The 15,183-nt window shown below is 45.6% G+C and overlaps 1 protein-coding gene across 2 annotated transcripts in view; it reads right to left on the bottom strand.

Annotated features, from left to right (window-relative positions):
- The window catches only part of LOC133371393 (connector enhancer of kinase suppressor of ras 2-like), a 463,521-nt gene that overhangs the window by 154,947 nt on the left and 293,391 nt on the right, over nucleotides 1-15,183 (bottom strand). For both annotated transcript variants that reach the window (XM_061598777.1, XM_061598778.1), the window contains exons 10-11: nucleotides 6,247-6,380; nucleotides 3,916-4,127 (exon numbers count right to left, since the gene is read on the bottom strand). In XM_061598777.1, coding sequence (XP_061454761.1) covers nucleotides 3,916-4,127; nucleotides 6,247-6,380 — 346 coding nt within the window. The remainder of the gene's footprint in view (nucleotides 1-3,915; nucleotides 4,128-6,246; nucleotides 6,381-15,183) is intronic.

Below are 15,183 nucleotides of genomic sequence, written 5' to 3'. Positions count from 1 at the left end.
CTTGTGAAGGTTGGTGAGGCTGAGTGATAGCGAGTGACCCAAGTTCAACCAATAAGTTTCACGACAGAGTGGAGATTTGGGTCTCTCCATTCCAAGATCAATGCTCCATCCCCTATGCCGTGCTGCCTAACTGGGAGACTGGGACGCCTTCCCAAATGTGGTGCCCTCCAGATGTTTTGGACTACAGCTGCCATCCTCCCTGTCCATTGGTTATGCTGGCTGGGGCCGATGGGAGTTCAACAAAGGGGGTCGTCCCTTGGGGAGTCCCTTAGGGTGTGTTGCGCTGCAGCCAACTCAAAAGGGACAGGAAGGGGGGAGGCATGAGTTTCAGACACCTCCACAGCCAGAAGAAGCAGAGTTGGGGATTGTTGTGTCTGAGCAGGATCGTGCGGGAGGGGGGCAGCCTGGTCTCCAGCCAGTTCCCACGAGTAACGCCGTTTCCGAGGAGCCGAGCGCACCGCCCCCAGTTGATGCAGAGGACTTGTGGGGGGAAGCTTCAGAGTCAGTGCCAGCTCCTCCTTTACCAAGCAGTTCCCAGGAGGATTCCAGTGTGGCACCGCCCCCTGACCTCGAGCCTGTTGCTCGGGAGCAGGTGTCTTCAGATGAGCTGTTGGATGCGCGCCCCCTGTCTCCTCGTTCCCGTCGCCGAGAGAAATGAACAGGGCAAAGACAGGAATTACGAAGGAGTCAGAGATTACGTTCGAAAACATTTCCTATATAAGCCTGCCACTCCCAGTGAGGGGTCATTGAGTCAACTTTCTTCACACGCTGCAGAGCATGTCTAGAGTATAGTTAGGGAATCTAGTGAGTTAGCGTAGGGTTTCCTATGAAGCGCAATGCCTTTGATGTATCCGTTACTCTAATAAAACGAGATTTACTTGCACACACACTCCAGCCTCATTCTTCCGGCTCTGGACGGGACAGGGTGTCCCAAGGGTGAGGGCACTACCCTTTTCTATTTCTTTTGTTCTTTTGTTTTTCTAACCAATCTGGAGGAGATTGGTTAGTGGGGAGGGTGTGTGGCTCATGTGTAGTTCCTGTGCAGGGTAAGAGCCTGTGCAGTGAACTGAATGATAGGAGAAAGTCACCAGATGACTTCAGAGTGAGAGTCTATAACTGGCATAAGGATGACCCTCCCTGTGTGTGAGACAGAAGGGGACTAGATGTGCCCTGTGTGAAAAATATTGAGTGGGTCTAACTGTTCCCAATTCTCACAGAGGCCTACTGGGATAATTGGCTCAGATACGTTTTGTTGGTAGGCTCTTGTTGGGTCCATATCAGGTGTTTAGGAGGAGTCTTAGTAAGGAGGGACATGGGTGATGCCACCCAATTTCAGTGATCACATGTAGAGGGAAATATAACCATGGAGGGATGGTGAATTACCACAGAAGATGAGGGCAACACTATCTATGCCTTATTCCTCCCTCCCACTCCTCTCATGGATGGGTTCTTTGTTGCGCATCTGCTGTGCCCACTGGCCTGTGTGTGATCAACTCCTCCCAGCTCACCCACCCAGGTCTCGCCAATGCACACCAAATTGGCACCTTCATCCATGATTAAATCCTGGATGAGTATTGTCTTATTGTGTACCGATCTGGCGTTAAACAACAAGAGAGTGGATGTATGAAGGTAGGACAGGAGCCTGGTGGGAAGGAAAGAGCAAAGAAGAGAAAGGAGAAAAAAGAGAAAGAGACTGGGTGAACTGGGAGGGAGGCCAGTAAAGGAGTGTGAATGTGTGAGTCTGAGACAGAGGAGGAGGAGGAATAAGCAGACAGCCAGGCGGCAAACAGGCAAAAACAAGCGAAGGTCACCAGAGGTGGGAGGGAGATACTGACAGAAGCAGGAATAACAGAACAGAGCATTGCCTGTGATGAAATAAGAGAGGAGAGCTTACAGCTGAGTAAAAGTCGATGGCAAGCATTACCAAAGAGAGGGGCAATAGATAAGAAAGGAAGGTGTATAAAGTCAGGGGCAGCACCAACACTACCACCTAGTGGCGGAAGTCTAAATAAATATAAGAGTGTACCTACAGATGAGAAGAGCCCTATCCTTGAAAGGGGGAGGACTTCACCTGGGGCTCTGAAGGCACTTGGGACCCACAAGGAAGTAAAGAAGGAATCCTCACAGTTTATTTTCTCCCAACATTTCCCAAATTCGTGTATTTTATGGGGCAGCATATCTCGGTGGTGGGCTAAGTGCTGGGAGTGTAAATAAACTAACCTCAGAGGGCACCAGCTGATGAAGAGACTCTGAACCTTGAAAGCGGGATGGGATCAACAGGTGGCTCTGAACATAAGATACATACTAGAACTCTGTGGAAGCACTTGGGACCACACGGAAGGAAGTAGGAAGCGTCACAGGCAGCTTCCTATAAAGATGCCTTAGACCAACTCTGACCGTTGGTCCATTTAGCTCAGTCCATCTACTACCCCTATCGGCAGCAGGTCTCCAGGATTTCAGACAGGAGTTGATGTTTTCTTCCAGCCCTACCTGGATATGCCAAATTGAACCTGGGAACTTTTTCATGCAAAGTCATTTACTCCACCATTGAGCTATGCCCATCAAAAGAATGGGCCCTGAGATCAAACCAAGGTCTGATTTGATCCCAACAGAAGTCAGCCAGATGCTTCTGGGAGACTCATAAGCAGGACATGATGAAGATGCCCACCCCCTCCTTGTCCACAGCACATGACACTCAGAAGTATACCACTTCTGAACACCAAGGTTGCATTTAGCTATCTTGCCTGACAGCCATTGATAGATATGTTCTCCGTGAGCTCGAGCCAACTAAAATAATCATGCAAGGGAACTGCTATAGCATGGGAATAGAATCTGCTTTGTGCACTGTACAAGTTCCAACAGGTCTCTGCTACATCAACACAACATCCATCTCTCAGCATCTAATCTATTGTCATTTCTTTCAACAACCATGCAAAAAGTAAAGACTGAGAGCAAAAGCTAATGAGTTTCCAGGCTAGCACTTCTTGGCAATCGATTACCAATCAACTTCAGAACTTTTTCCAAGTGAAACCATGGGAATAAACCTATTTGCAATCATGCAAGCAATGTCTATTAATGCTTGCATAAGTTGGGTGCCTGGGTCTGAAAAGGAAAATGTGACCATCGTCTCCCATGCCTCATCCTCATCTCAAAGGGAAGAGACTGCCACAGTTGGAATCAAGATATTGCTGAAATATCTAAGGCAGCCTTTCCCAACCAGTGTGCCTCCAGATGTTGTTGGACCACAACTCCCATCTTTCCTGACCATTGGCAATGCTGGCTGAGGCTGATGGGAGTTGTGGTCCAACAACATCTGGAGGCACACTGGTTGAAAAAGGCTGATCTAAGGGCAATCATATGTGCAATGTCACTTAGGAGCCAAGGTCCTGCCTTCTACTAGGTCAGGCTATTTGGCCACCTAGCCAGTATCAGTGGTTTCTGGTGAGCATGGGAGTGGTGGAGCTGAAGGCAGGGAGCCTAACAGTAGGTGGAGCCGATTAATTCTAGTTTTGTCCTCCTCCTTCTCCTCCCTGCTGTGTTCTACAAGGGACAAACTGAGACTAAGGAGGAGGAAGCTGGCAGCCAGGGCCAGCCCCTGAGCTGGTGGTAAGCAAGAAGCCAGGCTGGTGGGGGGCTGGCTAAGGACAGACAGAGGTTGGGGGGGAGTGCCCCATTTGCCCTAATGGACCAGCCTCCACTGGCAACTAGTGTAGTAATCATCTGTAATAACCATTGGATGCACTGTGTGTTGAAACCCAGACTTGGGGTGTGGGTCACCTTGAGAAATCGCCATTTTTAATCTTGGAAGTTCAGAAGAAGGAGGCCACAGTTTCCCAGTTGAACTTTGGCTATGAAGCAGCCTACAAAGGTACGAAATAAGGCCTAGTCATAAAAGGCCAAAGCTAGCCAGTGTACCATGTGTGGGTGTCTTTTCTCTTCGCCGCAACCCCGTCGCTCTGCCTCGTTCGTACTCAGAGCTCACTGGATGGCCCTCGCCTTCGATAAGCGTGTAGTACTTCCCGCTTTCGTGCTCCAAAAAGTAGCTTGGAGACTCTGAACCCTTCATCCCAGTCTTTCCAACGCCATACTTGTTGACGTCATTGCAAGACACAATCCCAAGATCATCTCTAGAGAGAAAGAAACAAATAAAAGGGCAAATGGACAAATCAGCAATGAAAATCTGCAAAGGGGTGACCAGTGCTTTTCCAATCAGCGTTGGAATACAAGGAACAAGATTTGTCATGTGTTGCTACACTATTAATATGTGTCATGAGAACATAAGAAGAGGCCTTCCAGGTCAGGCAGTGGCCCACCCAGCCCAGCATCCTCTTCTCTCTATGGGAAGCCTGCAAGCAGGACCTGAGTGCAAGACTATCCTCCCCTCCTGCCGCTTCCAGCATCTAGTACTCAGAAGCATACCGCCTCCAACTGTGGAAGTGGAACATAGCCATCAGGGAGTGAAAGCCTTTCCCCAAAAAGTTGAGCTACCAGAGGATGGTTCCAGTCCATCCACCTCTGGGTCACATGCCCAGCACACTACTGCTGCGCAACAAGTACATACTGCTTGCTTGCAACAAATCCTCTACGCGGTTTACAAACTTTGTAAGCGATTTTGAACTTCATATTTCTGTGCCGATTTTTAGGCACATAGGAAGCTGCCTTATACCGAGTCAACTAGCTCAGTATTGTATAAACCACCTTTTCCAACCGTTGGGTCGCCAGATGTTGCTGGACTACAATTGCCATTGTTACTGACCATTGGCTTTGTTGGCTGAGGCTGATGGGAGTTGTAATCCAACAATATCTGGGGACCAAAGGATTGGGAAAGGCTGGTCTACACTGACTGGCTGCATCTCTCCAGGATTCCAGACATGGTTCTTTCTCCACCTACTTGAAGATGCCACGGAATGAACCTGGGATTTTCTGCATGCAAATGAGGTGCTCTACCACTAAGCTTCAGCCCCCCATTTTAAGAATTTTCCCTTTTAAATCTGCATGGAAACAGGATGGTCCTGGTCCACCACAACACACTATGCCTTCACATGCGATAACAAACTTTCTATATACTAAACCATAGACTAATACTTCAGGCCTACTGAAGACCTGCCTCTTTCAACAAGCCTTTTAAGTAGAGACTTTATCACAGTCTGCATCTGTGTTGGAATTACTCTTTTAGATGTTTTTAAAGCTTTTTTTAAAAAAGATGTTTTTAAAGATGTTTTGTTTTAATATGTTTTTAAAGATGTTTTAATAAGTTTAAAGTGTTTTAAGTGTTTTTGTTTGCTGACCTAGGCTCCTTCCAGCAGGAAGAGCAGGATATAAATTAAATAAATAAATAAATGAAGAAACCAGATTGGATGGTACTTGTTATCTCCTCCCTGTGTGGTGCAGAGTGAAAATTCCCCTCCCCTCCCATCAGGCACACTGTCTTGTTTTCAGTGCCAGTGGACTGACACAGGTGGATTGATGTTCAAACATGGGTGGGGAACCTCTGGCCCTCCAGATATTGCCATCTCCCATCATCATTGGCCATGCTGGCTGGGGATGATGGGAGCTGGAGTCCAACAACATATGGAGGGCCACAGGTTTGCTATCTCTGAAATAGTGCATATATTCATTTATTTGTTACATTTATTTTCCATCTTTCCTCCAAAGAACTCAAGGTGGTGTACATGGTTCTCCCCTTCCCATTTTACCCTCACTACAACCCTGTGAGGTAGGTTAGGCTGCGAGACAGTGACTGGCCCGAAGATATCCAGTGAGCTTCATGGCTGTGTGGGGATTTGAACCCTGACCTTCCAGGTCATAATCCAACATCCTGACCGTTACACCACACTATACATGCTTCCAGATCGTGTGTTGTGTCTCCGGATTTCATCTCAGATATTGACTGTTTGATCTGGACATATGCATATTGGTTTTGGAAAGGTATACCTCAGTCACACATTATGTCCGCACATGAATGTTTAGTGGCATCAGAGGCAGGACAGGTGTGCAGGTGCATCAAAGAGATGGGGAGGGAAGGGGCTTTCCCATCCTCCACCATGCATAGGATTGGGTAAGGATATTCTGTGCTCCCACACAGTAATTGCTATAACTTTTTTTTTTGCATTTGAATTAAAGGCTGTGTGTGTGCACGCGCTCACAGTAAGGAGAGAGGCTGAGAGAAAGAGAGTGACTTTCTGTTTCATAGTTAGAAATTATGGTCATGCTACACCAAGATTATCATCAAAGGGCAAGGGATACCTGGGGCCATAGAGTCCTGACATAGGGGAGAGGATGAAAACGTCCTGGAGAGTCGAGCTGTCCATTTTGGAGCTCATGCCCATCGTGCTAGTTGGTGTTGTGGAACTGCTTGTTGGGCTCGTTGGAATAACAGGCTAGAGAGAGAGAGAGAGAGAGAGAGAGAGAGAGAATACACTGAATGCGCTAGACAGTTACATCCCCCTCTTTTTTTTGTCACCAAAACAAAGTCGGAATGTGCAATGCCCCAGCAGGCAACGGAAACGTCTTGGAAACTCTCCCTGCATAGGTTGTAACAAGAATTTCTCCCCAAAGAGATATTGGGAGGAATTTTTCTATTTAGGAAAAGCACTGGAAGCCCAAATTTGATTGGAAAGAGATCCCACAGTAGCAAATTCTAATCTTTCTCTCCTCCTCCTAATAATCATTTATGCATTTTTAAATTAAAAAAAACCCCTATTAATAGCAGTATTTTGCTGGTTTGCCACTCTGGTGCAACACAAATAAGGTCCAAGATTCAAATCCAGGTCATCTTCCATTATAGGACCTCAGGGAGCAAACCAAAAGGAAGAACAGCTGTGCTTGGACATCTGTGCCCAAGTACATTACATTTTATACTTGGGCATATGTCAGAGTATAATGTAGACATGCCTTTCATTGAGCCTAAAGTGGAACTGCTTGGACGGTGCACTGCATGCCCATTTAAGATATTCAGAAGGGGTCATCCTGATCCTTTTCTGAGTGCTGCTTCCAAGTATTGTAAAGGGAACCGTACTGAATTGCATATATATGCTCACCCTTCAGACTTGATAAGCTAGGTGTGCATTTTTATGCTCTGGTAGCTATTCCTGACTACTAAATTGCCATCCTGGGCTCCTTTGGAAGGAAGGGTGGGATATAAATTTAAATACATAAATAAAAAAAAGGGAGAATCAACCATACAATTCTCTGTATGGGTTGTATAGAACCAGGTTCTAGTCAGAGTTGACCCATTGAAATGAATGGGCCCAAGTCTTGTCTATTAATTTCAATGGGTCTACTCTGAGTAGGACTAACATTGGATATTAATGTTTACTGAGAATGAAATCCTATTGAATTCAATGGAGCCTACTCCCAGGAAAGTGGACATAGGATTGCTTAAGGGACCTTTGAGAGTCGAGTATGAGGCCTTCAGAAAGTACTGGCCTACAGGAACAATTGACCTGAATCCATAGAGTGTCTTCCTACCCAGCACCCTCCATACATAGGTAGGAAAATATTTGAAGCTATTAAACCATTCCCCCCCCTCTCCTTTGGCCTAGAAATGACACTGCCAGCTATCACTGCAGCATCACTATGATGCATGAAGGTGGGGGTAAAGAATGGAACCAGCAGATGGAGGAAGCAGGTGAGGTCAGAAGAAAATTCAAAGTAGTATCTGGAACTGGGTTATGCAGAGTGCAAAATGTCCGCAGTTCCAGTCTAATTACAAGTTGGGCACAAGCCTCTCCAAGTTTGAGATCAGTTCCTAATTAGCTCAGACCCACCATTGCAGTTCTCCTTCCTCTATTTCACTCAACAACATATCGGACACCCTAAAGGTGGATGAGAATATCTACTACTGTTGGCCTTTGTTAAGTAATAGCAATATTGGTGGTGTTGGGAGCTCTGGGAAATATAATTTCCCAAGGCTTCTGGGTCCTTACTTTGGGCTCAGTATGGATAAGAAAGAGCCAGGACACAAGTTCTTATTTGGCTGTTTGTCACTATCTTGCTACCTCTCGTCCCATCCAGTTCTCTGTCACGAGGATCAGGAAAGGGCATTGTTAGGGGTGGCTCCGGGGGGGGGGAGCCCTAGGTCTTTCAGAGTGGGCCCTGTCCCTTCTGTCCCTTCCCCCTTTCTTAAATGTTGCTTATAAAGCATCTAGGTGTGCTGCAACATGTAGTACTGGTGAGACCTCAACCAACACAACCCACCCATATTAATTTCCTAGAGGCATGTAGACCTATATATTAGCATATTTATTTATTATTTATTTAATTATTTAATTACATTTCTAGACCGCCCTATAGCAGAAAGCTCTCAGGGCGGTGTACAGGGCGGTGTACAGGGCGGTGTGTGATGGACCTGCACCCCAAGTCCTTTAAGTGCATTGCAATCCTCCTGGGAGAATGGAAGGAGGGAGCTGGGTCTTTCCTTGGTGAAGACACATCTATATTATCTCATATATTTTTTCACAGGGAGAGACGGATTGGAGAAGGGAGTTCTGTGTTTGTACTTAGCGCTGTTCCTGCATCTGTCAATTAGGGATGGGGGAGAAATTCATTTTTGTTTGCATTGTGATGAAAAACTGTCCAATTTTCACGTTGAAACAATATGTGGACCGAAACAGGAGCTATCTGAATTTTGCTGTCCTGTCCTCCAACCAATAAGTGTACACAAAAATGTATGTTTTACAGGAAAATGTGCATAAAATTGTATATATTAGTGGAAGTAAAATATAAAATGTATTATATCTGGGAAAATTGCTTGCAAAAACATTTGTATTAGTCAAAACTGCAAACATGTGTTTATTTGGAGAAGCTGTCAAAAATACTGATGAACTTTCATGACATTGTTTTTTTTAAAAAAATCTGCAAATTACTGTAGGAGTGTGGAGAACTGAGATTAAGACTGGGAAAAAATAACAAACAGAGAACTGAAACTGACAGATTCATCCCTCCCTTCTGTCAGTTCAGCAGACCAGGACCCAGTTTTGGACCATCTGCTGGGCATCTCCCCAAAGAGGATAGTGGTTTTTAACATGAGCTGGTACAGGTTAGATGCAGATGAATCTGACACTATTCTTGAGCATTTCAGAAGAGCTGATAAACAGCCACACAGCTCCAAGACAGCATGTCTAATTTATAAGTATATTCATGCCAATATGTGTATTCAAATACCACTTGAATTTGAAATATGTTGCTTTTACAGTTTGCAAAAAAAATAATTTAAGCCCTAGGTTAGTCAGTGGTGATGGTACAGTGCCGTTCAGTCAGTCAATGAAGTAATCAACAGCTCCCTACCATAAATATTCATAAAATGGAGGAATGAGCGAGTGTTTAGCAGTGCTTCTGTGAGTAGTCTGCTAAGGTAATTCAGTGGCAGGAGAAGAGGGGGGAAAAGGGAACTGTAACTGTAAAGAAAATAGATCCTTCCAAGCATCCACAGGGGCTCTAATATGGAAGCAGACCACTTGCATCCAGCAAGGCCCACTGAGGGTGATCGTAGCAATGTTGGCAGGATTGGCATGTGTTCTAATTAAAAGCTGACAACAGCAGGATAAAGCACTGTCACAGGGTAACGTCTTCCTGCTGCTACACGGAACGTTATGGCAAAGCCAAAGCATTGATGGGAATTACTGAGATGGGGCCAAGAGAGATATTTCGGAGGCTTCATTTCGGTGACTTTCATTACTCAGACTCCCAGGGCCTGTTCACATGTGTAGGCAAGGTCACTGCTTACTGGAGCATCTAATCTTTTGGTGTTTTTAGCGCTTCTGATGTTTTTGTTTGCTGCCCTGGGCTCCTCCTGGGAGGAAGGATGGGATATAAATAATCAATCAATCAATCAATCATGGCTTCATATACAAACTTGCCACCACTGATTACAGAAAAAAGTATGATGATAGTCAAATAAGTATAATGTAACAAACTATATCATCATCATCATCATCTTCAACAACAACAACAATAACAATAATAAACATGATTTTGGAATATTCAAAATACTTCACATCCATTAACAAGTCAACTTTACAATCACCCTGTAAGATCTGTGGGTGGGGACCTCAGGCTTATGGTCCAAATGCAGCCCTCCTAGCTTTTCTATCTGGCCCTTAGGACTCTTCCCATTCCACACCCACTCCCAAGCCACACCCCTCACTGGCCCTTCTCTGCACACTCTTTGGGTGTTTTCACCTGGCTAGAATGTGTCCTTGACCTCTAACAATACCTCTTGCTTTCCTGGATGGAGGATAGAGAGGGGTGGGTGAATGTGTATAGAAAGTAATCTATTGTTCCAAGGTAAAATTGGCATTTGTTGTTCCACCCACTTTTACCTCTGGCCCCACCCACTAATGGCATGTGGCCACCAATGGGTTGCCCAGATGGGAATGGTGAGATTTAAACCTGGGGCTTCCTGATCCATAGCTCAGTCCCTACAACTATCACAGGAGACCAATCACTGCTGAAGAAGTTGCTAATCCCACTGGCTGTGATACCAAACTTTCCATGTGTGCAGAGCAAATGAAAGGCTATAAGATCTCAACACATGCCAGACAGTCTTTGAGACCCTGCATCCCTTGCCACCAGTGCTGTGGCCTTTCACAAAGCCATCAGATTAGGCTCTGTGGCTCAAGGACACTTTCTAAGCTGAAGTTCCATCCTCAATGCTGCCAGCTGACCTCAGAGATCTATAGGAACACATTAAGCTACCCTTTGGCCCTCTAGATATTTTGGACTACAACTTCCAATAGCCACACTGGCTGAGGCCAATGGGAGTTGTAGTCCAAAATATCTGGAAGGCACCAGGTGGGTGAACATTGGAATCAAACCCCTTGATTCCAAGTCAGCTCCTCAACACATTCTCTTACTGAGTAGCCACATAGCCCCCCCCCATGCCTAATATTTCCTTCCTTTTCCGGAATCTGAACATCCCACTCCAGCTGCAGCCTGTCCTGGAGTTTCACCAAAGCCTGACAGTAACATGCAGAGCAATTCCCTACAACATTTCAGAATACCTCCTCCATCCCACCACCACATTGCCTCATACCAGGGACCCTGCTGCTATGGCAGGCGATGTGCAATGCAAGCTCCAGGGCATATATGAAACGGCAAGACACATCCACCCCTCACCTTGAAGCGCCTTGTGGCCTGCAGGTTGTCACAGTAGTGTTTTTTGGGGGATGGGGGTGAGTTGGGGAGCTCTGGGGGAGAAAAGGGCTACTGGATGCTTCAGAGATTCCCCTCTAAGGAGGAAGCGCCATCTACTAAAAGCACATAAAACAGGCGGCACTCATTGGCTGGAGATGGCTCCAATGACGCGTGTTTCAATCAATCCCACGTGCCCAATATACAGCACACAAAGCAATGAACTACATTTTTTTTAAAAAAAGGATGATGAGTGACAAACCGGTTCGTTTAAGGTGAAAATATTTCCCACTTTTGAGAAATCTCTGAAATACATTCTCACTCACTCATTCAGTTATCGCAACTACAATGACAATGGAACCATCAATCATTCAGCAGAGAGCACACCAAGCCATATATTCACTCCATAGCAATCACTTTCAGTGTAATGGAAGCTAGAGTGAGTGAGTGAGTGAGTTTCTGGTTCTCCATTTCCAGATCCTTAACCTCAGGGTAACAGAAAAGAGATCTCTTGCCCTGGCATCACCCAGAAATTCTGGGATGTATCTAACTACGTTTTACTCAGAGAAAACCCATTGGAATTAATGGGCCTACATTAGTCATAGAATCATAGAATCATAGAGCTGGAAGGGGCCTATAAGGCCATCGAGTCCAGTTCCTTGCTCAATGCAGGAACACAACTCAAAGCAGGTGGCTGTCCAGCTGCCTTGTGAAGGCCCCCAGAGTTGCAGAGCCCACCACCTCCCTAGGTCATTGGTTCCATTGTCGTACTGCTGTAGCAGGAAGCTTTTTCCTGACATTCAGCCAAAATCTGGCTTCCTGTAACTTGATCCCATTATTCCGTGTCCTGTGCTCTAGTCATGCCCATTCATTTCAATAGGTCTGCTCTGAGTAGGACTTACACTGTATGTAACCCTCTGTTTTAAAGGTGACTTTCATTCCAGTGAGCCAACAGGGAAGCTCAGACCATAATGCTGAGGATGTGGATATTATTTATTTATTTATACTTTTAAAACTACCGCTTAATATAATACAAATCTCTCAGGGGTTTATACACAGGGCTTTCTCTGTGATAGTACTCACCATTACAGAATACCAGCACTCCTTCTTTTCTTTGTTGCCCCGGGCAGTCATTTTGTGCTGGTACCAACAACACTTTTATCAAGATATGAGTACTTGCATCTCAGTGTTGTTGTTTTTTACTGCAAAAGCTCTGGGTTTACATAAAAACAAACAAAAGACAGCCATGCCCATTCTATGTGCATCATCCACCTTTCTGATTATGCCTGAAGTGTTCCAGTGAAAAAAGGAAAATGTTTGATATCTGTGAAAATCTATAATGTTTGGGGCTTTTGAATGCATTCACGTTATTTAAGATCACACTTGTTTAAGCCCTTATGGTGACATTGTTGTGTATACAGCCAGGGCTGGCCCTACCATTAGGTAGAGGCTGTGGGATAGAAAGAGGGAGTGAGGTGTTGGGACTACAGAGCTGTCTGTGTGGCACGCAGCCTGCCCTGTGCCCCCTAGCTTGCTGCCCTCCAGTGATGGCTGGAGCCTATTGGGACTGGTAAGGCAGAAGACAGGGAGTCCAACAGTAGGTGGAGCTAGAGCCGATGACAGGCAGAGCCAACTCATTCTAGTGTTTTTCCCAGTCTTTTCCCTGCTGGGTTTTAAAGGTAACTGGCAGTGTCATCCCCTGGATGTGTTGTAAGGAAGAAGTAGGGATGGGAGATAAATTCAAACCAGTTCTCATTTAAAGCTGAATTTATCAAATCTGCACATTCTGAAACAATGTGAGAACCGCAACAGAGCCATCCTTCGAAATTTGTAATTTGAATATAGCAATGCAGTTTGCCAACCAATGTTTGCAAAAATGCATATGTTAGGGGAGAGTGTGCATAAAAATGAGTATGTGAGTGAAAACAACATACCAAAATGCCTGATATGATGAGAAATTGCTTGCAAAAATGTGCACATTAGTCAAAACTGCCGACAAAAATGTGTTCACCAGGAGAAATTGGCACTAAAAAAAATCACAAATTGCTGCACAAATGTGGAGAACTGAATTTAAGACTGGAAAAATTAAAACTGAAACCAACAGATCTTTCCATCTGTAGGAAGAAGACAGCTGGGCCTGTAAGAATCAAGACTGCGGTTGGTTGGGCAGTGCCCCACTTACCCTAATAGATGAACCTCCACTGCTGCCCTCAGGTGCAATGGAGGACTCGGTTCTATTGTCAGGTTTGACAACAGCAGCCCAGCTGGCTTCTGTATATGGAATGGGGAGGCACCTCCCTGCCTGCCTCAAGGCAGCAAAATGTCTTGGGCTGGATAACTGTGGGTTGCTTTCTTCCAAATCACTTGGAAAGCTTCAGCAACCCCAGCAGGCAACAACAATAAAACCCAGCCAACAATAATTCATGATAGCTTTGATTGTTTTCATACTGGGAAATGAATAACAACTTGTCTTCAAACTCATAATCCTTTGGCCCAGAATCTTGAGAGTAAGCAGGCTGTGAAATCTCAAAGGGATTTTAAAATTTCTTCTTGACAAATCTAGATAGGAAGAAGGAAGGAGGGGAAAGAGAGGGAATAGCTGTGATATGATGGAAATGGAGAGTGATTTGGCTTGATAGCATTGACTTTGCCCAAGAGATCCAATGAATGAGTAGCAGCTTGGCTGAGGGCAGCTGTCGTCTGTTCTCCTTCCATTTGGAATCCCGATAATAGTAATAATAATAATAAAAAGATATGAAGGGGAAGTCATTAGATCTATGTCCTCTCCTCTTGAAGGAACAATTGTCAGAAAATGCATTGTACTCGATTTGCAGGTCACTGCTGAGTTGCTGCTAGGCATGGGAGCCAGGATGTTCCACCTTCAGATCTCACCTGCAATCCTATACAGTACATGCTTACCTGGGAGCAAACCCCACTGAACTCAGTGAGATTTACTTTTGAACAGAGATTCATAGGACTGCACTGTATATAACATCAATTAGAGGTGGAGAACCTCAGTCCCAAGGGTCATGTTTGGCCCTCCAGGCCTCTCCAATTGACCCTCAAGAGTCTCCACAGGAGTCAACAGCCTCTCTGATGTCTCCTCAGATTCCTGAGGCTATGAGACAACAGGCCTCTCAAGCTGTACCACTGGGATTGGTGTTGCTGTCAGTTTGAATGAGGCAGGGAGTTCCGAATGAAGAAGGGGGAAGGAATCATGATCCTGGAGTCCAGAGATGACCAGGACATTGAGGTGGAGGCTACATTGTCACCAGTTAAGGAATGGGGTTCCTGGCAATCAGCAGTCTACCAAATATGAGGTTGGCAGGTAGGCAGGAGCCTGCTGAACCAGATCCCAAAACCCCAGGACCTGTAGAACTGGATCCTCAAGAGTGCCTTGCCCAGTGGAGGCTGGTGGTTCTGATGTCAGTGGGGCAGTGAATCCAGGTTTTAATCTGAACTTTCAAGAAGCTGTCAAAGGTTCAGTTTAGACCCAGCCCTTCCCAACTAGTGGGCCACCAGATGTTGTTGGACCACAATTCCCATCTTTCCTGACCATTAGCAATGCTGGCTGAGGCTGATGGGAGTTGTGGTCCAACAACATCTGGTGGCCCACTAGTTGGGAAAGGCTGGTTTAGACTAAAAGCCAGATCAGATTCACTGCCCCACCCTACCTCATCAGTCCAATAACACAGGGATCCTTCAGAGGGAGTATAACCCCATCTAGAAAAGGCCACCCACCACTCAGCTGATCAGAGGAACCACCCAACAACAACATCTCAGTCTTGTCTGGATTAAGCTTCAGTTTACTGGCCCTTATCCAGTCCATTATCGCAATCAAGCCCTGATTCAGCACATCCACTGCCTCACCTGAAGAAGATGAAAAGGAGAAATAGACATGCGTGTCATCTGCATACTGATGACAATGCACTCCAAAACCTCATATGACTCCACTCAGTGTTTTCATGTAGATGTTAAACAACATGGGGGATAGAACCGACCCCTGTGGGAACCCACAGAGCCAAGCAATGTTCCCCAAGAACCACTTAC

Source organism: Rhineura floridana, chromosome 16 (genome assembly GCF_030035675.1).
Source record: "Rhineura floridana isolate rRhiFlo1 chromosome 16, rRhiFlo1.hap2, whole genome shotgun sequence".
Lineage (NCBI taxonomy): Eukaryota > Metazoa > Chordata > Lepidosauria > Squamata > Rhineuridae > Rhineura > Rhineura floridana.
The sequence above is the reverse complement of the archived record's forward strand: the minus strand, read 5'-3'. Positions and strand labels throughout refer to the sequence as shown.